Genomic DNA, 25,884 nt, shown 5'->3' with positions numbered 1-25,884 from the left:
TCCATATAGAAGCATTTGTTATTGTGGTGGTAGAGGGAGGGGAGAGATCAGCTGGCATTTTAGGAAGGCAGTATAACACTAGAGAAGAGCATTAAAGAATCTGAAACTTTTCTCTGTTTAGTAATCAGATGGTGACAACACAAAATCAAATAAATTGCCAAGGAGGTCTTAATTACTGGATTAAAATTATAAAATAGATATTTATCAAGTATAAAATATTTTTATATATATCATAAAAATAGCAAGAATAAAGAAATACCTACTCATTTGCTTGGAAAACTGGATTATGGTAATTCTGTAGCAACCTTCATACTAGTAAAAAATGACATTTTTTTTCTTGGGAAAAAAATTTTAGGCAAGGCTCCGAGTTCTCTGATGATGCTTGTCTTTTCTTCTGTCAAGATTATTTTGTTCAGGTTGGAAGGTGGTGAATTGCTTTGTTTACTGCAAGTACACAAAGAAAATATAATGAAAACATGGAGTCTTTATGACTGTTTGTAGACTGTGGCTCTTAATCTCTCAATTGGAAAAGCTCCAGTGAAACTCCACTCACTGCTGCCTTGAAATTTCTTCTCTGATCTCAGGAATGAAGTGGAGCGTGTTCCAAGGCTCTCACTTGAACAGCCTTTTTTCATTACTATCTTTGAAAGAGGTCACTATGTTAACTTCCCTGAAAAGGAAAGCTATCCTAGTTTTTGTAACTCAGTACTTACAAGAAGCATATTCATTTTGTTCCATTATTTTGGACCTTATGTTTCCAGATTAAACTGTTAAAAAGCCAAAGTAGCATTCATGTTATCTAAGTAGGGTACTCCTGTAGACTTACCCTCTACCTACTGAAAGGCAGAGAAGACATGCTTTACACCAAGATGACTCCATCCCTGGAGCTGGTCTTCCAGAACCTTAAATACTACTTCTCATGCTTTACAGCCATCTAAAGCCAAGTAACACTGGATGTACACTGTGCTGCAGTGCTCAGTATACTTGAAATCTTTGCACCCTGCGACACAATCGCCAGAAAATATTTATGTCATATATGTGGGATGAGCTACAATGTTTTTCTGTTCTGCACAATAAGCATCGTAAGCTGCTTCTGAGAAGAATAGACTGGGTAAACTTGTATTCTGAATGAAAAAAAATGCAGCCTAGAGAAATAGCATTGTACTGTTAGACTTACAGACCATTCATATATGTTTCAGGGGTTTTTTGTTTGTTTGTTTTTGGTTTTTTGTTAGTTCGTTTTTGTTTTTGATGTCTATATAGATTTAGAATTTCTTCTTTTTGTCTCATAGGGTTTTTTTCAGTATTTCATATATGTGACTAATATTTTAAACGGCATAATTTTTTTCTAAAAAGAATATTGCATTTGTTCACTTTTTTTTTTTGTAAAAACAAAACATAGCAAGCTTGTGATTTGCAGATGTACTGTTGCACATGTTTATTGCTGCACCATAACCCCCAGAAATTACATGTAATACTAAGTGATAGCTGGGAGGCTTTTTCAGTCCTTCTGCACACTGTAATTCAATAATGTGTCTTTCTTGCATGTAAAAGGTAGTCTTTTGGTTTATGGTTTTATCAGAGGAAGTGCATAACTTTAAATGTATAGCATTTACTTCAGGCTAATATTCTTCACACAAGAATTTTTTGTTCTTTTTGTTTTGCCTCTCATAGCATGGTTGAAATTCAGAATTAGGTGGTTTGTATTTCCTTAGTATTCAGGAAAAGATACATATATTGGAGAAGTCAATAAAAAGTAAACAGTTACAGAGCTAAGGGTGCAGTATCATTTAAGTCATTTGGAGAATAGTTAAATAGTAAATTTGGTAAAAGAAAAAAAAGAAACTAAAAGAAAAAGAAACTAACAGCTACATCAAATATGAGTCAGGTAGAGAATTCAGTTTAGATGAAGCAAGAGCCAAAGGACTGACAGTTTGGCAAGCATGGACACGCTTTGAAAGACTTTTTCCTTCAAAACCAACACACAAAGCAGTTAAGACCTCACTGTATTCATGGACATATGGGGAAGTTTTTATTTTCCATATACATTATAATTTCTTTTCTGAAAGTATGTAAAGAGCACACCATTTAAATTTCATTGCTGTAAATGATTGTTCCTTTACTTAGCCGACGTAAGTAAAAGTAACCTGTGTAACCTCAGCTCTGTGGCTTTTATGGAACAATAATCATTTTCTGACAGAACCAGTTTGCGGGGGTTTCATATGTCCACCACAAAGAAAAATTGTATGTCATCTCAGTTTTATTATATCCATCAGCTGGCTGCCCATTTGTTGTGGAGTGTCTGCTGTGACTTAGGGCCGTGACTCTAATCGGCTGTAATAGATTGCCTGTAGTGCATTCAGTGACTCTGGTACCTGTTGCTGGTTTGTTTTCCAGGTCAACTGGCTGCAGGTACATGTGAGATTGTTACTTTGGACAGAGATAGCAGTCAGCCCCGAAGGACTATAGCCCGACAAACAGCTCGCTGTGCATGTAAAAAAGGACAGATTGCCGGTACAACAAGAGCAAGGCCAGCATGTGTTGATGGTAAGAAGCAAAAATCTATTCAATCAGTTTCTGCCAATACAAGAATGGTGTAAACTGGTACTGTCTCATATAAAAAAACCTCAACCAAACAAAAAAATACGGAAGAAATTTTCATGTGCCCCAACTAGCAATGGCAATACCATTGAAATTGACCCAAAGAGGATTACTTACTAGTAGTATAGAGATTTCAATTACGTTTTTTTAATTGGAAATTTTACTTTTGTTTTAGCTTGGTATGCAGTTGAATATTAAGGGCATGGTGCTGTTATATTTTGCATCTGGTGATAGGATTAGCAGTGAAATGGCATCCGTTTTCTCTTTACTTTTTATTCCTTATAACATTAAAAGAAATGCTGCAAAAGAGCCTCAAGGGTCTTATGCCACTGGCAGGCTAATGTGTGATATTTAATGCTGTTGAAGAAAACACTGATGCTGTAGTTGGAATATAGTATCTGAATATGCCTCACATGTCCAGCATTCCTTCTGTCTTTTAAATGATATTCTGTAAGATTCACTGCAGATGCACTGATAGCATGCAGCTGGAAAACTGCTCACATACAGAGAGATATGAAAATGTTTCACTTTGAAATCATTTTTTGAGACAAATGAAATTCTCTGTTACAGCTGTGTTAATAGTGGGACAATCTTCAAGATAGGTCTGCCTTGCAAGGCTTTTAGCAAGCATTCATATTTAAAATGAAATTGGAGACATATTGAAAACAGTGATGCAAAATTGTATGTTTTGATCTAGGCTCAGTTGACAAAAGTGAAAAAAATAAAAAAGATGCTTATGTATAGAACTATAAGAAATTCATGGATTGCCTTTGAATACTGGCTGGTTTGAGTCCACAGATAAAAACGTTGCTGAGAACACCCTACTGTTGCCTCAGAATTTGATTGTACCAGTGATTATCAAAGACAGCTCAAAGGAGATTTCAGAGCCTACCCACAAAGCTAAATATAGAACATCATGCACATTCTATTTTTGCATTTTCCTTTTTCTGTTTTTAGTACTCTGTAAGACAGTTTCTTAGCTGTCTCTTTCGTAATATAATACTGTATCCAGTAATTCTTCTTTCCTGTTTTATTGTAAGATCATAAGATTTAATTGGTTAAGAAAGGAATGCTTTTACTGTGTCACTTATAGTTGTAACTTTAGGAAAAATACTTACTAGTAATAAAAAAATTCAACTTACATTTCTCATTTTAACACAACAAGGAGATAAAAAGAGTTTTGCACCAGCTGATGGGAACGAAACATAATTTTCCTCAGCCAGTTTTGGCCTATGGTGAGATTGATTTGCTGTAACTTGGGTATCCAAAGTTAGTTGTTAGTAACTCCAGTTTACCTTTATACCCAGTGGAAAACAAAAAGCACCTTCTCAGAGTAATTTATCTCACCCTAAGTGCCTAAGATAAATCAGATAAATCGGAACTCTCTGGTACTCACTGTTTCTCTGTCATGGCTTAATAGACCTGTGAGTGTCTTAAGATGAATCATAGATAGCTGGAATGTACATGCCAGTAAGAAGACATGACTGCACCTCATCCTCCAATTACTATATTAGCTTATTTTCCGAGAATTTAAGGTTTGAGATAATCTGATATTTAAAAATATTTTTTCCTTTTTTTTATTTTTTTTTTTTGAGAACTCATTAAGAATAAGTCTCTTTCAAATTCTGCTTTTACTGTCAATCCACTTGATCATAATTTTTTAAAAACAGAACTGAATGACAGGATCTGTAGTTAGAGGTGGTGTAATCAGGGAAGGTTCTTTATGTGGTACTCAACATTTGAAAAATAAGTGGGAAGTTCATCAGTTGAAAAACAGAGCTTCCCCTTAATGTTTGTATCTAAATACTGTAATTAATTATTTTTTAAGCTGACAAAGAATCATATGAAAAAGTTGAGGGGTAATGGGTATAAGTTACTCCTGACGACATTAGAATTAGACACAAAATGATAATTTTTAAAAATGAGAACAATCAGCCATGGAAATATTCTCCCCAGGGAAGTTGTGGATTTCCTAGTGTTGGACACATAAGATTCAGTTGGACAGGGTGCTGGGCCATTTTGTCTAGACTGTAATTTTGCTTAGAAAAGTTGGACCAGATGATCCTTGAGGTCCCCTTCCAACCTGATATTCTATGACTCTATAACATAGTTCTAATAACATGATTCTTCATTATTTTGGGAAATGTTTATAGTTAAGATGTTGAGCCCTTTGCTAGGAATGATTACTTCAAGATCTGTATGACATGCTACTTTGCTTTCCTGGACACTGTTAGGGATGCTTTGTAATCAGAGCTCAGAAAGGTTGATGATACCTAGAACTGTATCAAACTCCCAGATTAAAATGAAGGGAAAAGTCAAGTCTGTGATCTATAGGTTTTTGTCATGAATGAAGTTAAAAAAGTATAGAATATATAGTGACTTTTCATTTCTAGAATGAAATGTTTCAGACACAACTACTTAATGCTTTATTCTGAACATAACATGAAAGCAACATAAAATTATGTCTAAGAAAAGCTAGTTTTATCTCTGATATTAAGACAAATACAGCTGTTTTAGGAATGTAACAACTAACATAATTGCTGGTTTGTTTGTTTGTTGGGTTTTTTTACAATAAAGAATCTCATTTTCCCAAAAAAAAAAAATAAAAAAAAATCTTCTGAACTTTCTTAAATAGGATGTGGAATGTAATTTTGCAAATTTTCCTTTATTTATATTATACTTCATGTTAAGAATATAACTGCTATTTGAGATTCCATTTCTGCTATCTAAAAGAAAAAAAACTCAAAAACTCGGTTCTTTTCATTTTATTCTTTATATAGCCTTGATTTTAATGACGTTATTTTTAAAGTAAAGGCAGAAGAATTAGACCTTAGACTTTTAATAATTAATGCAAAATCATTTGTGGAGGAAGCAGGCATAGTAAGTATGACCTCCTAACCTACTAACAAGAAAATGTTAGCTGACAATTGTGTTACAGCTTCTAGCAGGAGAGTGGTTTGAAAATTCAGTACCAAGCTGGTACTTTTTACAACCTTAAAACACATCATGTTGTACCTGGCTACCATTTGTTCATTGTTCAATGGAGAGAAGTACCTTAGAATATATTCAGTTATGCAGTATATTTCCTGGAGGTGTGAAATGCAAGTGTCAATTCTTGCAGCAAAAGGAGTAAGTAATTTAAGGGCTCTTAAGCCTCACAAACATTGTCTGAGATTGCACTTGTCAACATAGCTCTTAGAGTAAGTCCTGAGTTGATTACCCAAGTCCACTCTGCTTTCCAGTGCTGCATCACCTAAGGTCTTTTCCTAAGAAAGGAAAGACTGTGAATGTCACCTAGATAAAACTGGAATTCATAGAAATGAAAATGCAGTGTTTAGGACTTGGTCTGAGCAGAGCATAAAGAACAGAGATTTTTCTTGAAATGTTTCCCTGTGATGGAGAGGATTAAATTACTTTGTTTTGGTTTTTTTCTAGCAGTCTTTAAGTATGGCAGATTGCTAATGTATTCTGAAAAACTGGCATCAATATTCACCCTGATTTAAAGCTTGATTTAGTGTTGATTGCTTCATTTCTACACCCACAGAGTCATAATGTATATTTGGTATGTTTGGTTGTGATGTAATTTTTATTCATGAATGTTGGTTCTGTGGTATTATGACAGTAGTTTGCCTGCACTTTTCATTATATTATTATTATTATTTATTACTAATGTTCCCTAGTCCCTTTTTTGAGATCAAATTCCATAGAAATTACCTCAGTTGCATTACTAAGATATTTTGTTTCAGTGTAACATCTGGTTTATCACCAGAGTAATTTCCCTGTGTGTTGGTCAAGCTTTATCAGTTTTTAAGCTGGAGCCTGTAAGAGATTGGAAGATAGCAATTATTCTCTATTTTTGTACAGTACTTTTACTAATTTAAACTTGTTTTAAAGCAAGTAAAAAAAGGCTTTGATAACAGTTTGCGTACAGATGCACCCATGATTTGTGTTCTTTCACAAAAATTGTGTATATCTGAAAGTAAGATTTGTTATGCCAAAGTGTTTCATAAAGTACAAGTAGAGCATCCTGAGAAGTATGGAATGAACATTTAAATATTTAATAGATTCCAGTACTTCTGTCCAATGTATGTTTATAGCTAAAAAATAAACTGCAATTTTCTCCAGAAGATAGAAACAAGTGATGAGAGAAGTAGTTTAATTGCTTGAGAAAATTAGGATGGCAGTTGTTAATTTGCTTACCTGAATTCTGTGATTAGAAGATTCTTATGCTCTGGATTTGGGTACTGGTTACTTTTATGTCCACTAGGTGCTATGAAAAATCCTAAGAGGTCAATCCTGATATCCAAAATTCTTAAATTTAGACTAACTGGAGCTCAGGTAACTTAATTCAAAGTATTCAGACAATTTATGTTACAAATCAAACTGTGGTTTGTTTGTTGTTTATTTTACTTTTTAAAGTTTTAATAATATTTAATTGCTTTTCTAAATATTGTAGCAATATTGTTTTCTATAGTATGTTAGTTGGTATAAGTTGTTCATACATTATGATTAACATGCTTTTCAGTTGGCATTGATTGATTTTGTTTAACATAGAAACTCAGGATCTACAAGGAAGCCACATTAGTTTCGATCAATAATTCCCTGCCCTTCTCATTATCTCTAGGAGTCTATGGGGAGGTGTAAGGGTCAGAACTGATCATTAATAGAATCCTAGGTCATGCACTTGAAACAAAACTGCTTAATACCTGGACAGCTTCATCATTCTAAATTATCTTATACATACTGCAGGGACAAAAAAAAAAAGAACTATAACGATTTTCTGAAATGGGATTTTATGCTTTTATGTTAAGAATATTTAATGTTTGTTATTGTAATATTTATTTCATCTCGGTTTTATTGCAGATATTTTCAAATGTTTTCTCACAGTAATTTCTATATATTTAAATTTCTTCCATTTATGTCAATTTAAAACAAGCAAAACCAATAGGAAAAGCAGTATGGATCTTAAATTAAAAGGAGACCAAATAACACTACATAGACATTTTGCTGGACCAGAAACAGTGAATTGTACAGTATGGAAGATATAAGTCTAGGAGGAGAGTGGGACTGTTTGGTCATAAAAAATGATCAGAGGGCTGGAACACCTGTTCTGGAAAGAAAGTGTGACAAAGTTGGGGTTGTTCATCTTGGAGAAGTCTCTGCTGAGATGTTATCATGGCCTTTCAATGTATAAAAGGGGCTTATAAGAAAGAGAAAAACTTTTTACCAAGCCCTTTAATGACAGGACAAAGACTGTTTTGAAATAAAAGAGGGTATCTTTAGATTGGAAATAAGGCAGAAGTTTTTAAGATGAGGATGGTGAGACAGATGTGGTGGAACAAGTTGTTCCATGAGCAGTGGAGAAGTTGTGGATGTCTCATCCTCGAAAGCGTTCGAAGTCAAGTTGGAAGGGACTTTGAGCAACCTGATCGAGTGAAAGATGTCCATGCCCATGACAAGGCGGTTGATGATCTTTAAAGGTTCCTTCCTATTACTTTATGATTCTATTTGACCCTGGGCAAATAGTATTAATTACATAATGGTGTAGCAAAACAATTGACTGTTCTGGTAGATAGTTATGAAGCTAAACAGGCTGGAACATGTATCTAGCTTGCCTTGCTCTTCTTCTTGAGAAAGAGCGACAATTACTTTAAATATTGGAGAATATTTTGCTGGTAATGAATATTTTGGAAAAATTATCCCAATAACATTCTGCTTGTTCTGTGCTTTTCCTTTCTTTTTTTGCACAGAGAGCCCAGGTATCAAACACACTGTCCATACCAACGTTTCAGTTGCCGAATCACAAAAAAGTTTAGATATTTTTTATATTTTTGAAGATTCAGGTATACTAACCAGTCAAATTCATTGAGTGCCCAGTTTGTACAGAAGACCTTCTGTATAGGAGATATCTAGTACTTCTCAAAATTAAATCTCTAATTTTTAGATACTTGATATTACTGAGTAGATACTGTTACATGAGAGGCCACATGATATAGTAAAGAAATGTATATATGATGGTTTAATATTTGCCTGGGAATATTCTGACAATGGTCATGAGTGTAATTTCCAAAGAATAAATTAGTCTTGTTTATCCTCAGGGCTTTTAAACAATCCTAGAATAGTTAACCAGGCATCATTTTTAATGCTGCATATGCTGGTAGGATGCAGTAATGCAATGCAATATTAGAATATCTTTCAAGGAATTAAAGAAATAATATTTTGATCAATGCTTATATATACTTATTTAAGCAATAACCCTTATAAGGTTTAGTATAACTTCTTGAGCTTCTGTAGTCTTTTAGTGGTTATTTCTTATGATGTATCTGAAGTGTTCCAAACACTGTATATGCTCATTTATAAAATAACCATTGGGTACTCATCTTAATCTGTACTTTAGAATATTAATGATTTCTATTTATTCCTACCTAGAAATAATTTAAAAATCATTCATTTTCTTTTAATAAATTGTAAGGAAGGATAGCAACCATGCATTTGCACCACTATGTGTGTAAAACATATTTTTCAACATGACTTAAAGAAACAATAATTCTTTTCTTCCTTTCCTCACCCTAACTTCCACATATACAGTCATAAATGCAGCTGTAACTACAGATGCACTGGAGCATGTTCAACACTTTATATTCTTTCAGCTGCCTCTAGACAATTCAATCTGAAGTGCAGATTTTCATAGTTACTGACAATGGAAGTAAAACTATTCTGTTACTCATGGGCTTCCCTTTCCTATGCATGGTACAGGCACAGTGTGACAATTTCCACCTTGTGGGTCACTTTTGATTTAGAAATGCCTAGAAGATTGAGTTTCACTCAGTTGCTTTGCTTCCTGCAAAGGACAACACATGACATTCCAAAAGAAGATGAATGATATTCTTATCTAAATAATATCACAAACTTAGTAAAATCTTACAAACATATTCACGTAGAAAAAAATTGTTCTCTTTGATAATGAATATCAAGTCTCAGAGACTAAAGTGTTGCTGGGGAAGAAATATCACTGTTCAATCCCAAGACAGAAATTGAGCGATATAAAAGGGAACATATCAGTAGCTACACCATCAGTGGAACACGGATGTGTCTATAAGAAATACGGGGAGATAAGTTAGGTTTCCTCTCCTGACTGAGAATCCACAAAAGGAATAACTAAAGACATGACAAAAAAGCAAGGAACCATTGAAAAAGAAAACCAAACCCCTGCTTAGGAAAGTGGCACACTGATAACTACCCCAAGAGAATATTTTAATGAAGAAAGATAGTTAAGGGCTTCACTATGTTATGAAGTATTTGGTACCTAAACTCAAACAACTGAGGCTCCACCTCAAGTACTGTGGCAGATTTGGGTGCCTCAATATAAGAAGGACATCAGACTATTAGAGTGTGTCCAGGGAAGACTTACCAAGATGATGAAAGGTCTTGAGGACAAGACTTCAGAGAAGTAACTGGAGTCACTTTGTTGTTCAGATTGCAGAAGGTTGAGGGCTGACTTCATCAAGTCTACAACTTCCTTAAGGCGGGCAGAAGAGGGGGAGATCCCCATCTCCTTTCTCTGGTGACTGGTGTTAGTACACAAGGAAATGAAACAGCATCAGGGGAAGGTCAGATTGGACATTTGGAAAAGGTTTTTCACTGAGAGGGTGGTCAGGAAATGAAACTGATGGTAAATGGTCACGGCATGAAGCTGGTCAGACTTCAAGGAGCATCTGGGCGACACTCATGATCATACGGTTTTCTCTTAGTTAGTCCTATGAGGGGCAGGGAGTTGGACTTGATCTTTACTGGTCCCTTCCAACTTGAGATATTAAATGATTCTATGATTCTATGGTTGGATCTGGCTGGATTTTGCATAATGCTAGTCTTTTCCGCAGAACAATTGTTCAGGAATCAGGTAGCAGAGGGTGAATACTAATCACTGCTTGAAAGTCAGGTTTATGGGTTCTCAGGCTGAGAACTTTTTTTTTTTTTTTTTTTAAGGGATCAACTGCTTCCTAATGGCAAGTAGACCTATTGATCTCCCTTCATGAGCTAAGAATGTTTATGGAGTAACAAATCAGGGGTGGAGCAGAATAAGGTTTAAATAGTTATGGTACAAATAGGCAGATTAGTTTTTATAAGATTCCAAACGATTATACACCACAGATTGAGAGGAAACACTTTGGATATATAAGGGATGTAGTCCCAGGGCAAGAGGGAATAAAATGTAATTGAAGATAAAATACTTCTCTAAGCCTTGTACCTATAACAAAGTCACCAAACTCGAAATACTTTTCACTCATAAGCATCCTCCTTTGAGGTTAAACCTGGCATCAATATACTATTTTGGGTTAAGAGATGGCTGTCTTTCTAAATGATAGGGCAGGGAAATATTTAGGAAAGCAGAATTATTTATGTGATTTGGAAGGTGGCCAGGAGCCAGGGGTTAACAGTGATACTGTGCAGAGAGTACTGAGAGAACTTTAATTGCCTCTAATGCTTAGTGCCTTGCTTTCACATTTCATCTGAAAGACAACACCTTCATCCTCCTGGTGTTTCATTGGACGCATTAGTTCATCAATGCTAACAGCTTTGTTTCCCTTACTTCCTTGACATTCCTACGCAGTCACCCATGTAGTCTAATCCTCTTTTGTCTGTGTGCTCTGATGGCTGTTTCAGTACAGAAAAATGGTTGGAGATTATGTGACATTAGATTGTGGAACAATTTTCTGAGGAAGTGACTAGAAGCCTAATTACTACAGACATTTTAAATTGCACTGGACAAAATACTGGAGAACATATGATGCATTAGCATAAGCATGCTCTGAATCACTGGGGAGAGTTTTCTGTGCTTGATATCTTGCGGCAGAGCACTATCAACAACCACAACAGTCTGATTGCAGTCTGATTCATTACCTAACTTCAGGCAATAGGTCAACATGACGTTCCTAAATTCAGGAGTTTGGTCAGGAGTTTGGTCACTGTAAATTCCCTGTGCAGAGAGTGGTATGAGATGGGCATATCAGAGACCACATAGTGTCAATACTGCAATCACTTCTGAAAGCTTTTTTCTTTTTCTCTCTTATGGGATTAAAGAGAACATAGGATGACTAGCAGAGTAGGTTTTCTGCTTGAATTTAATGTGTATAAACATTTCAGGCCATCAGCTGCTCAGATTGCCTTCTGGAAAAGCCACTGTCTTCACTGATTAGAGGCGGTTTAAGGAAAAAATGTAACATGTTTATATTACCCCCTCTGGTTGTCATCCTACCTTCTAGTTATCCCCAGAATAATGGGAAAAGAGAAACTTCCAAAACTATTCATGTGTGAAGGTGGGCTTCTGTCAGGGCAACATATTTGTCTCCAATGAGTGTAAGAGAATATAGGAAGATGAACCTTTCTAAATACCCCTGCCATCAATGGGTGAGATAAAACTATAGCTAAATTACATTTCTGGCACTATGTGAAAGCAACAAGGTCAAGGAATATTCCCCCCCCCCCCCAATAATCTCGTTGAGCACAGAGAACTATAAACAAAAAAAAATATTTAATGAAATTGAATCAAGAAAGATTATAACATGGTTAGAAATGGCATTTTAAAGCTATGTACCACTTTATTTTTAACTTAGGTTTAATATCTGTGTCAGAAGAGTCCTAGAAAGTGTTAAAATTTATTGCTAAATTAGTGACCATATTAATACCACTACTGCACCCAGCACCTGGACCAGAGTAGTTAATGATGGCCATTTTAGTATGTCTCTTTCAGAATAGTCTGCACAGGGCCAATTCAGAGAAAATAGCCTTTTGGAAGACAGAATCTTAGAAACCTACCTATTTATGGTGATGCAGAAGATTTGTGTTTCCCTTGGGGTTATGGGTTGAGGTTATATTGCAAGAAGAAAAACTATTCATGTCATAAAAAATAGCATTTTCATATCATAAATAAACTTTAAGATGTCTGTATTTTTTATTTCTATAACTTCTTTTGCTTATGTTTTACTGTTGTGTTATTTTTACAATATCCTAGGCATGCAGGGTGCTTCAGAAGTCTGTTTCATACAGTTCTAGACTAAAAGCACTTGCAGTCTAATGATACACCAAATCATTGTTTGTTCAGGATACAAGGAATTAAGGATATGTAGCTGCTTCTTTTTGTTAATTATCCAGATTCTGGGGAGTAGGATAAGGAGAAAAGCTGTCCAAACTTCTCTGTACTCTCAGAAGAGGTAGACGTGGAAAAGTGGAATTTTCATGCAATTGTTCCAGAGTACATCTTTGACAGTTTCAGTGGTTCCTCCAGCATCCTTCCTAGAAGGCCATACACAGAGGACCTCTACCCTTGCTCATCCCCTTTGAGAGGGCAAGGTTCAGCCCCAACTGAATATGAAGGAAGATGTCACAAAGGAGAAATAAATTCTTTTTTAGGGTATGAAAAAAAATAAATTACATGTTTCAGAAAAAGAATAGAACTGATTTGGAGTTTGATTTTTTTTAAGGAGGGAAAAGTCTACAAATTGTTTTTTTCTTCAGTTGTCATAGGATATTTTGATGCACTGGCTAGCACTAGCAGAATAACAATAGCCAATGGAAAAAAACCACTGTTTTTCTATTCAATTATATCATGTAACAGTTCTACAAAATTGGAAGACTCAGTCCTGCTGACCTTGAGAATAAACAGCTTTTATACATATATATTATATATATATATGTAAATCTTACTATCTGGGGTATATGTAATACAAATGAAAAGAATTTAAGAACAGGCGTTCTTTGGTAGGATGGGTGTCTTCTGCACAAAGCAGCAAGCATGTTTTAAACTTCAGACTTCAGCTTTGCATGCACTACTGAATTTTTAATTTTCCTAAGCATAAAACATTGAGGGCTTGCTAAGAATATTTAGCAGCTTTTTAAAAGTAAGTAGTTAACTTAGACTCCGTATTTGCATTCTTGCTTTAACAGCCTTAGTTCAGAATTTTGATGTAAGTTTTGGAAGTCTAATCATTATATACAAATATAAAACCAAGGGAAATGCCGGCCTTGGAACATGGAAAGGAAGGCTGGAGCACTGAGTGTAGGTCCAGCATAGCCCTACCGTAAATGTACGTGAACCAGATTTGATGTCATCTGCTTCCATACACTGACACGTCCCCTTTCTGTTTGACTGTCTCTTTATGCGGGGGTGATAGCTGATGGGGTCCCTCTAGAAGGGCCTGTTGCCTGCCTGAAGAACATCGGCAATTTGTTCCCAGCTGGAGTTTAAGCTTCCTTTGTAAGACTAATCATGCTTCCCACAAAGTGGTTGGAACTCAATTTTAATGTGATCCAACTTTGTGAAACTGGATTAGGACCATACCATGTTTTAGCTAATAGTGTCAAGGTTTTCTCTGTGCATTTCACCTCAAAGAAGTTCAAAAACTCTCACAGATATCTGCTTGTCTCTTTTAATCTGAGTTTCTCTATAGGCTCTACCTGAATTTTTATTTTCAACTGCTGGCAGCCTGGTTAGTAATATCAGCAACTGTCTGTTGAAGTGGTAGGCAGCTGGCAGATAAACTGCCAAAGCATACTAGCCTGACAGTCTTGGGGCAGGAAGAGATATGGTTTTAGGATAGTTAGGTAGGTCTTCACTGTTAGAAAATACTGCTAGACCTTTAGTACCAGATTTTCTGAAGACTATTTGCACAAATTAAGTGGGTTTTGGAATTTTGAATTTGCAACACATCAGAAGTGGAAGTCTTGGTCTGTATGATATTGTAAGTGCCTGACCTTTGTTCGTTTTTATCCACATCAGACTTTAATTATTTTGATTTCACTATCCTACACTAAAAAGTGCTGAGTTAGCATTGTCTTCCTTTACCAGTGATAGGAACTGCATTAGCTGCATTTCTTGGCAGCATCAAGTACTGATCTAGCACATTTTGAGGTATTCTGATAGGCAACGTAGAGTTCAGCTAATTTTGAACCTCTTTGCACAGTTTACAACCCTTTGGTTTATGTATTCGGAAACAAAATATGTATGTTGAGTATCATGCTGCCTTCAGTTCTGTAGGTACTGTGCACAGCATGATATTTTATTTTGTGATAACTGTATGCTGGTTTTCATATTTATGTCTATATTGTATATAGTAAATATAAAATCCTTTCATATGTCTATTATTATATGGCACTGGAATGAATAAATTAGGAGCTGAAAGGCCAAAACACAGAAATCTTCCCCAACAATTAGTGCTTCTGCTCAAAAATTACTTTACTGGTTGAGGATGACTTTGCAGGTAAAAAAGCCCCAGTGTAACCTAGCAATTGTAATTGTCCTAAGCTGTTAATTATACCCATGAGAGTAGTTTCCGGGACAAGCCAGAGGACTCAAGTCAGGTTTAAACCAGTGTAAGAGGCCATCCATCTATTACAATGGCTAAACTAATTTATTATGAATTAAGTGGTGCCAGTTCTTTGTGTAGGAAATTCTAAAATGACATTGTGTCCAGTGTGCAAACAAAGATTATGGAAAGGTTTCTGTACTTGAAATAGTTTTTTCTTCTCTTTCAGATGTTGATGACTATATCTGGAACATGAGGATGAGTCTAGATCCTATTATGGAATTAAAAAAAAAAAAGACTACCCAGACAGAGAGACATGATTCCTATCTTGATATAATTATAATTTAAGGTTCACATACTTTAACCTCTTTGTCAAATTAAGAATGCTATTGAAGCTAATGAACCTCTTTCCTTGAATTTGAATTTACTGGATCAGTACTCTTTTGGATAGCTAGATGTAATAATAAAATGATGGGATCAATGCAGTGACAAGCTTCCCGTAAGAAAGAAGTTTGAAGGAGAGGTTCAGATTCATGCAAAAATAATTTGAATTTTCAAGTTCTTTGCATTAATGGTTTCCATTTTTTTAAGTTTTTACATTACAATTTCTTTACATAGAGTACTTTTCCCTGTAATCTACTAATAATCAACTGCAAGCTTTTATTTGGAATAGAGAGTTTTAGATGAAAAACATGAATATGTATACACACCCATGATACCTTGAATCACTTCTGGATCTACAGGTCTGGATTAATTTGGATGAAAAACGTAAAACAAAATCAGAAAATAATGCTCTTTCTACAGTGGGATTAATGAAACTCTGTTTCCTCTAGGGACGTGACCTTCAGCTCTGTATCCCTGCCACAGTAATACCAGATCCCCACCCACACTTCTTACTCTTTCGAGTTCACAGTAGCCTGTTTCTGAAGTCATATTTCTGAAGTCATATTTCATTTGGATAAGTTATTTATTTTTCTCTCGTTGTGGGTATTTCTGTGTGTTCTGGAACTGAAGCTGGCTCACGAAATCCTTACTTTTCTGTATTTTTCACAGATATGCCTTTCATGGAGTAGTTTAGGCCTTATAATGCTACGGACCGAGACACATGGAGTAGGTTTGGGCATACAGGTGAAATGGACTGCACATGGGAGATGCTGCAAGTGACATTTGTAATCTACTGGTTCATGTAAAACAAAGTTCCATAAAATTAGCACATAAATAGAAATAAGCACATAGAAATACTCAAGGTAACTTTACAAAGGTGAATACCTTGATTTAATTATACAAACTGGCTGTTTACAAGCTTTCAAAGATGCATTTCCAACTCTGCTTTTAACTTGAAAAAATTATACCTTGAACTTTCTGGTTTAGAAAAAAGGTGATAGTCTTCTTTGCACTGTGTTGCTGAATCAGCCTATAGACATCTGGGTGCACAGTTTTCTCCGAGCATGTCTGTAGGTCAGATTAAATATTTGGGTTCTGCTTCGTCCTTAGCTTTGCATGGAGTGTCAAGGCAGAAACGTTTTGATTCTGTCTCATATGAAGATGTAGATGAAAATATCTCTTTTGATTCTCATGATAAGGAGAACCTGAAATAATATTTCTGAATTACTTCATGTTTTAGGCAAAAAAAAAAAAATGAAGAAAATGCATAACATAAAAATACATTTTAATTTACTTGCTGTCAGGATTGAAAAAGATTGCACAATATTCTAAAATTTTCTTATTCCGTTTTGATTGAAGTGAAAATAATAGTTCAGACTGCTTCTCATTTTGGATTGGATTTTTTCTGTACTCTGGAATTTTTTACTTCTACTTTGGAGTGTTAACATAAGGTGTTGGTTTTGTTTTGGTTTTTGGTTTTTTGGTTTTTTTTTTCTTTCTTTGTGTATGTTTATTGAAATAATGTAAAATAGCATTTCTGGGCCTTTGACCTTTGAATTCATATCATAATATGATGAGATTTAAAGGTGTAACATCCTGTTAATGTACTCTTGCTAGCTTCAATTTTCAACCTAATTTTTGAGTATTTTTAAAAATTATGGAACTTCACTGAAATGTTAGTTTACAAAATATGTAAGATTGAAATGTTCAGTTAAGAATACTGCACCTACATATTATATTTTCCACAGAGAAATTGTTGGTTCTTATTTTTGTTTTCCCATAGCATAAAATGTACTGACAAAGAATTAAGATCTTTGAGCCTGAATGAAAAATTACAGAAAAGTTGTGTATGATAGTATAATATGCACAAGATATCTATTATGAAAATTCATCAGGGTAGACATATACACATGATAAGCAGAAAAAAAAAATAAGGTAAAGATTGAAATTACAGCAGTATAAATATATAAATTGTTTGTGATGTCTGTGAAAGTGAGGTTTAAGAAAATTATGATAACATTAGTAAGGTAAATGTTGCTCAAATATGTAAAAAAAATTAGATTGTTATTGTTATTAGCGCACTTTTTTAACATTAAAATTGACATTTATTTTTTATCTTCCTGAACTGTACCGTTATGATGTAAAGCTGAATCCACTTGATTGGTTTGTAAGAGATTTTACCGATTAAAAAAAAGTAGTTATTAATGAGATTGGGAATGGGAATAATCCTTTCCCTTTCTTTTTCCAATCCCTCACTTGCCCTGATTTGAACAGAAAAAGCTTCAGCAGAAGCTTTCTACAAAGTTATTTGTGTCCCAGATTTGTTGACTCTAAATACTGTATGATATCAGCTAGAAAATGGGTCCTGGTGTTCAGCAATCTGTATCCTTGATAGCCATCTGTGTCCATAATACTTTCATTAATAGGATGTACTATCATCATACCAGAATTTCATTATGCTGCAGAGGCAGAGCGGCTGAGTAAGCAGAGATAACTAGTAGCTATAAGAGTTGCATTAAGAACAGTTGTAGACATTTTGAGAAAAATAAGGCATAACTACCTTTGAAGGCCTTTCCTGTTTTCTGTAGTATTATCAGTAGCAACTGAAACCAAATTTTTGTGGGTTTTTTATATATTTTATAAGGATTCCTTATCTCTCAAAGTATTTAATCACTGATTTCAGTAGGGCAGTACTGCTATCTGTTTCAGATGTAGATTGCATAGTTACCATTTTCTGGTAGACATTCAATAGTACAGTTGCAGATGTAATCATAAATAAGGATCTTTTCTGAAAATGAAGTGTTGCTGTTGACTACCTCTGTATCAGTACTTCATCAACATAAGAAGAAAATAGCACTTTCCATACACTTACTAAAAAAAAAAAAAATAAAACGTTTGGTCTGGGAGATTGTTCCATAACCTATTTACACTGTTTTTCATAAATGCATGTTAGGAAGAATAATGATATGTTCATAATTCAATCTACCATTGTTATGTTCTTCCATCACCAAAAGTGTGTCACATCCTGTACAGCAAAATGAAAGTGGGTTCAGGGCAAAGACTTTGACTTCTTATGTGAGTCAAGATTAGTAAGGTTAGAAAAAAAAATTATACATTTATAAAAGCTGATTGGCAAGATTCTTATTGTTGATCATGGCTGCTGTGGTGGTTCACAAGGATAATCATAGTCCTTATTATGCTGAACACTGTAGAAACTCAAAATAATAGTTAATCCTCTTCCTGAAGAGTTTAATAAAAATAAGATGGGAAAAGGGCCAGAACTTACCAGAGAAAATATGAAACCAAATATTCTTGTTTCCAATTCTGTTAATTCTGTGGGGTTGTAAAGGAATTAGGTTGTGCTGAGAGATCGTAGACCCAGATGACAACAATTTGTGGTGGAGATTCTGAAGGGAAAAGGTGTGAAGGGGATACAATCATGGAAAAGACCCTGGGAAGTGTGGGTATGAGACAAGCATGCATAAAAGAAGGAAATGTGAAGGATCAGAGCAAGTCAACACAAAACAAAGGAAATACTATTTTAACATTAGCATTTTAACAACATTTTTGAGTGTCTGAAGATCTTTTGTTTTGCTGTTCATATATCCACATATGTGGTATTTTCATGATGTTTACTTTTTTTTTTTTTTTTTTAAGTTTGGTTTTTGGATTTTTTTTTTAGTAATGTTATTGGATGCTGGACTACTGGACTTCTATAAAAAGAAGTAGGAGTATAGAAGAAAGAAGGAAGACATAGAGGGACATAGAAAATGAGGAGAGGGTGGAGTCAAGGACAAGAAACTGAACGCTGTGGCCTGGTTAAGTAAAATTAGAGGTGGCTAATGAGGTGAATCAAAAGGCAATACAGAGGAACTGAATAATTGCAGTGGTAATAGGATGCCTTTCCAGGAGAGTAAAAGCTGTAATTAGCTCAGAATCTAGCTGAAATAGAAAGAACAGGTATAGATTCAGCTGAAGATAGAAACAGAAGCCCTTTTTGTTCTCATATTTGTGATGGATGGTAGAACCTGAACTAGGAAGGTGAAACAGAAGAAGTCAATATTGCTCTATATCTCTGAATATATCCTTACTTTTGCTTTCCACAGAGCTGTTTTTAAATTTTTTTAATATAAGAAAAATAGTGTTTCTTTTTACCCATAATACATGCCTCAATCAACTGGATTATTTAATCACCTAAAAGAAGACATTAGTGAACTAGTTAAGTTAGTCATGTTGCTGAAGCTCCAGAGTTTCCTCATTTCTGATCATCTTTTGTAGAAGTCAGTTCTTCAATCTTCAGCACTTTTCTGACACACCCATTAATAGATATTCATCAATTATTCATCCTCTTATGAAAAGAACTTGGAAATACTACCAGTTGACTAAAACATAAGATAAATATGCCTGCTAACCAGAGTTCCTTGACATCCAAATTGGTGCAGGACTTCTATTTACATTATTTTTCTCCTTGTGTTCCAGTGACAAAGAGTTTTCAAAATTTTGGTTGGGAAACCTTTTCTGTTGCAAGTAACTGTTGTGCAGAGGTTTCTTCAGCTACTTCTTTCTCCTGTTTGTCTTGGGTAGACTGTTCTGACCAGGCTGTCCTTCATCTTTTGTTGCCAAGTACTTAAGAGATAAAAATATTTCTAATAATAATTTGAATTAAAATATCAATAAATCTGTTTCTCATTGCTTGGGTAGTAGGACAAGAATGGTGTAGATAATATTTTCATAGAAATACATCTTCTTGACCCTCTTTTATCCCCTGTTTATGCTTTATATATATATGTATAATTTTTTGGTTTAAAAAAATTATACTGAGCTTCATGAAACAAGGTGACTGGACAGAGTGTTTAGGGTGAAGAAGACTGAAGTATGCTTAATTTCAGGATGGGAAAAGTAGAAAATCTGATACTAGATAACTCATATGGAGAGACAGGTAATTTAATAGAAAATTATATGCAGTTTTGTCATAATGAGAGAGGAGTAACATCTCACATCTGCTTCAGAGTGTTTTGCTTGCTGATGACTCTAGAACAGTTAATCAAATACTAAAATCCGTTATTACACATCCTTCTGCCCTGTCATAATGCTAGTGATCTTGTCAGGAGTTTACAACTAAACTCACAAGTCTTGCCAGTGATAGTGAAGGATGTGATGTGTCCAGTAAGGGTCATATTATACTGGCTTACAAGGCAAAGTTAGAAGATGGCAGCTCTCTGTAGTCCATTACCCTATTGTGCTGGAGGGAAGAAGGCTAAAGAAGGCAGCAAGAATTTAGCAGTACTCCCTTAACACTGGTAGTCTCGAACATCTTACCAAAGAGACTACATGTTCCATCCTCTGCTGGGCCTTCATAAAGTCTTCAGCCAATTGGTTGTCTCTTCAGTCTTCAAAGTTTGTTGCGTCAGGAAATTTTGTAATAAGTCCTTAGTTCTTTTCTTGTGTGTTGTTGTAAGCAATGGTTCACTTTTCCTGTGGTGCTCCTAATTGTGCATGTGCACAAATATATACATCTATTTATATATGTCCTCATCAGGTGTTCCAGTGATTTGACCCTATTTTTGCCTTTCTTTGAACCTTTCTAGTTCAACTGCATCTTTTCAGTTGACAGCTACCAAGTGCTAACCTGATGTTTCCTTTGAAACATTTCTAGTTTGATTCCCAATCTCTCTCTGAGATGATAATAGCTAATTTAGAGTACATTCCTGTTTATCTATAGCTAAGGCTAGGGGTTTTTTTTCCATTTGCATTACTTTGTTTTTGTTGACATTGCATTTCAGCTGCCAGTTTATCATCTGATTTCACAGCACTATAAGATGTCTTTGTAACTTTCACAGTTTTCTTTCTACCACTCAAAATAATATATTGACATCAGCATATGCATCTCACAGTTCCAGCTCAGTAAAAACTGCAACATAACAGTTTCCTGATTTTGGACATTCTTATTGCTGTTCTTCTCTATTTTGTGCTGTTTATTATGACACTTAACATTAAAGAAGCTTTACAGTTGTGCTTTTTTCTTAGTGTAAGAAAGACTATTAGACTTCAGGTTATCCTTGGCTTTTTTAATTTACTTTTTCTGATCTCCATGTCCCTTTGTAGGGCAGGGATGCAAAAAGCAGAGAGAACATGAGAACATACCTATGATAAGTTAGTTCCTTTGACATAAAGAAATAATATCACCCCATGTTGTTTGAAAAGGGGCATTTCTGAGATGGGTCAGGAATTGTTATCAGTATATCAGCCTTGAAGCTCCAGAATGAGGTCTTTTTGCTAGTCTAGTGTCAGTAGTCAATTGCTGTTGGAAAATTTCTCTTTAGTGTATTGACTTTTCTGACCAGCATTTAACCTGATTGCTTTCCACGTTATGGTTTTTTTTTTTTTTTTTCATTTTTCCTTGTTATTTTTTTTCTGTAATGAAAGTTTTAATTTACAGCAAGCTGAAAACTTGTTATGACTATCGAGTGGTTGGAAATGTAGTTGAGGCTGCCTGTAACATATAGTATTAGTTCATGCAAATTCACACAAAAAAATATGCACTGCTTGTTTACAAGAATTCTTAGCCCTTAATAAAAGTTTTATACTTGGCAATTTGTTAGTTGCAATATCAGCCCTAGCTCAGAATCTTAGAAGTCAAGATTGTTTCTTTTCTATTAAATGTTAAATCAAAATATACTAAAACAGTAGGATATTTTACCATCAGCAAGGTTATAAATAATCTCACAATCTATTAAATGCCTTTGTAAAATAATTGACTGTAAATCTGAGCTTCTAGTCAAAATTACTTCTGACTTCATATCTCTGATATGCATGTTGTCATGTTTGAAACAAGCTGCTGAGAATAAAAAGTTGTTTTGTCACCTTATTTACTTAGGATTTTGTGTGTGACATGTTAAAACAACACTCTGGAGATCACCTGTACAGAAAATAAACAGTTTTTTGGATTAGTCAGACATTAAAACATGTTCTGGGATAAGAGAAGAAAGGTTAAGTTTGAGAATTCATATTCTTAAAAAATTGTCCTTTCTTGGCATCCTAAAACTTATTTTGTTTTATTGTTAATTATTCTTTTGTATTTTTTTAAATCTAGATTATACTTTTTTAGCATCTGTATTGCAGAAGAATATTCTTTTAATTCTATTAGCATAAAATGCAAGTTTCATAGATGCATTATAGGTATTTCATTCTTCATTAGTAATGGCTTTTTGCACTCCTTTTCCAGATTTTCAGATGCTAAGTGCTTTTATGTTCATTACTGAATTAGTGTTAGAACAAGTTGGTTTAGTTTTGTTTGACGCTTTGAAAGACAATATGAAACCTATTACCTTTGAGGTATATTCATTCACTCCCGCTGATTAGCAAAATTGATAGTATTTTAAATTGTAATTTAATTAGATCTATCAAATAATTCAAACAGAAAATTAGTTCATATGTATGCAATTAATGTACTTGAATGTCAGGCTCATTATAGGATATTAAAATTTTGCCACATTTAGGGCAACTTTAAGAAGAAATACTTGAAATAGTTGGGATTTACAGCACATATAGTGTCTCTGCCTTTAGGCATAGCCTAAGGCTCTGAACATTTTTAGCAAGTGGAACTCTATTAGAATCCATTTTCATAAATAAAAACAGAATTTAAGTTATTCTTCCCAGGGATTAGCTATCTGGGGCTATTCAGGAATGTGCTTATATTAGTGTTAATTTTCTTAGCATGCTAATTTGATTTTATTTCACATTTGTATGCTCAAGTACAAACTCCTCCAGGACCATCCCTATGTCAATCAGCACATGCAAATACTTTCTTTTGGTTCTATTCAAGCTAATCTTGAAAGAAATTTAGAGAAGTAGATCTATGAAGTATTTCCAAGGGATTTCATTTCTCAACAGTTAGCTTTACAGTTGCTATCCATATTAACAAAGTAACATAATCACAAATCCCTATAAGCTTATCTTAGTTTTACATATGAAGTTAGAAAATAGGAGTCTGTGAAAGCATTACTAGAATAGCTTACTTTTTAAAGCAGATAAGAAATGTTAGTCCCATGAATTGTCTTCCAGCTGTTGTGTCCTGGTAGAAATACCTTCACAATCCCATTTTTCCAGCAGTGAGGATGATTTGTACAGGATACAGTTAAGTTTCTGCCTGAACATTAGTCTGAATTTCAAGCAACTCTTTGTTTGGCATATGTATTTCTTCTGTATTTTTTTTTTATAAGTGACTAGTGATATTTCTAGGTCCTCTTTATAAGAATATGAATAGATGATGAATGTCTGTTGAGGGAGGTATGAGAAAAGCAGTAAAAGTGGCAGAAGTAACTTTTACAAAAGGCAAAAAGAGAAACTATTTAAATAAATGTTAAAAGATAAATAATGGCTTTCAGAAAAATAACATGTAAGTCACATATATACACTGGGCTTGTTCTTTCTAGAGTATTTGTGTTAGTATTCCTCAGATGCACATGAGCTCAATGAGTATGCAAATAAGACATGGACTGATGATATATTAGAGCTAGAAGCACGATAAGGTAAACACCACTATTCTCTTGCTGTGAACTGCAAAACATATGGATTTAAAGATGTGATCAGAAGGACTGGTAGTGCAGTTACTTTTTAAGATTTCCTTCAATATTTCATAGTGCAATAACTTCTAGTACTTTCTGTTCTGCAACTAGACTTTATGTAAATTTTCAAAACATCATCTTTGCTATATATGAGTCTCATGTGTAGTCTTCTTCAAAGAGTTGCTTGCATACCTCTTTTTCTGGCTTCTGTTCCAACCCTCTGTCCAACACCAAGACCCATATTCTGCACAGCCTCCTCTGAGTGTGCATCTGTACGGATGTATGTAATTAAGAGATCTGCTATTTCCTGTGCAAATCCCATTTCCTGTGCAGTAGAACACATAAATCTTTTCTTATACCCATGGGATTTAAATTCATATGTAGGAATAGCAGGAGTTGTTTTCTGGTCATCACTTTTTAAATTAATTCCTGAAATGGTTTGGGCTGTGGTTCAAATATCAGACTGGTAATTGTTGACCGCATTCTACAAGATTACTTCTTTCCATTTTATGAAAAAATGGGCTAAAAAATGCTATTAGAAATTCTAAATAATGCAGAAATATAGCATTTAAAAATTTGAGGCTTCTCTAAATTTTTCTCAGTTGTAGGCCTTTCCTGATTGAAGAGGCAACTGTAATGTTTTTATATGAAGATGAATGGTGTGTTCTTTGAAAACTGGAAAGATCTGTATGGCTGTCAGTTGCAGGAATGTTATAATTTTCCCTTGAATCCCAACATAGAATAACTGTCTCAGATTGTGATTTACCAATAATATTGATTACTGCCTTCCCATTACAACATTTCACTGTTTGGGAGATCACAACAATCTGTCATTGAGTTACAAGGATTCATCAGTCAAAAACAGAGCTTTTAGTGGATAAAATAATACTAGATTAATTTTAAAGCTACAGTTACCTTGATGTTTTTCATGTTTTATCTTTCTTTTACAAACTTAACATTTATGATTGTAACAAATTAATTATGGTTCACTCTGCCATGCATACTGAAGTGTGACAGAGAACCAAGCTTAACACCCTAATAGAGGACAATCACATCTAGTACTTGCTTCTGTGGATACAGTAGCTTATTTGCCAACTTTGTGCTCGAGTCTTTTACATACAAATTAGATCTGTACATGCAGCACTTACAGCCTTTACTCATGCTGCTACATTATGAGTTAGAATTCAACATTTTAAAATTTGACAGTTTATAGGATGTGAGAGTACAGAACATGATAATTCCTTTTACTGTTAGTTACTTAGAACAGTTGAGATGACAGTAGTTGAGATGAATGTGGGTGTCTTGTAGAAGGCATCATCCTTCTGGGGTAACTAGTACTGGTATTACAATGCTGGAACAAAATATTTGACAACAGCAGGAACTCACTTCCAGAGCAGGAGGTGGAATGAGCAGCAACTCAAAACACCTGGAAGGAGTCATGTATTCCATTTTCATTTCTCTAAAGAGTTATTTAAACAGGAGTGAAGGAATATAAACTATGTCTAGCAAATCTCGGTGTTAGTATAGAAGAATAAGATGAACACCTATCTGCAGGTAGTATGTATGTAGCACTGGTGCTCAACACTGCCATAGCACATGCTCTGCCTGCACAATTTGATTTTGTTACCCAAAAAATAGTAGGTCTGTTTCTTGTCCTGCCATACTGTCCTTAGACCGCCATAGACTCCTTAATGTCTAAATGGAGTTTCAACACTTAATGTGTGTTAGAAAACAGGTGGCAGTAAGGCTGAAGCCAGACAAGACCTAGAAAGCAGGTAGAGAAATTATTTTAAGAGAGTTAAAATTATTTTAAGTAGAATATAGGAATATTAGTATAAACAAAAGCACGAAGAACCTTGCCAATACTTAGCTAGGATGCACTGCCAGAACTTAGAGATAGAGATTAGGTGGTATCGTATACTGGAAAAATGCATACACACCCAACCTAAGTAAGATAAGGGGGCAAAGTAGAACTTGAGTCCAAGAATCTTGCAAAATTCACCATGAAGTCTGCCAAAATCAAGAAAGTT

At 34.6% G+C, this 25,884-nt stretch overlaps 1 protein-coding gene across 16 annotated transcripts in view; it reads left to right on the top strand.

Annotated features, from left to right (window-relative positions):
* The window catches only part of TAFA5 (TAFA chemokine like family member 5), a 504,297-nt gene that overhangs the window by 227,607 nt on the left and 250,806 nt on the right, over window positions 1-25,884 (top strand). For all 16 annotated transcript variants that reach the window (XR_010430895.1, XR_010430894.1, XR_010430896.1 and 13 more), the window contains one exon: window positions 2,398-2,547. Coding sequence is in view for 9 of the 16 variants with exons in the window: in XM_064656236.1 (XP_064512306.1) it covers window positions 2,398-2,547 (150 nt within the window). In the remaining 7 variants the exon portion in view is untranslated. The remainder of the gene's footprint in view (window positions 1-2,397; window positions 2,548-25,884) is intronic.

Source organism: Pseudopipra pipra, chromosome 5, assembly GCF_036250125.1.
Source record: "Pseudopipra pipra isolate bDixPip1 chromosome 5, bDixPip1.hap1, whole genome shotgun sequence".
In the NCBI taxonomy this organism is placed as follows: domain Eukaryota; kingdom Metazoa; phylum Chordata; class Aves; order Passeriformes; family Pipridae; genus Pseudopipra; species Pseudopipra pipra.
The sequence above is the reverse complement of the archived record's forward strand: the minus strand, read 5'-3'. Positions and strand labels throughout refer to the sequence as shown.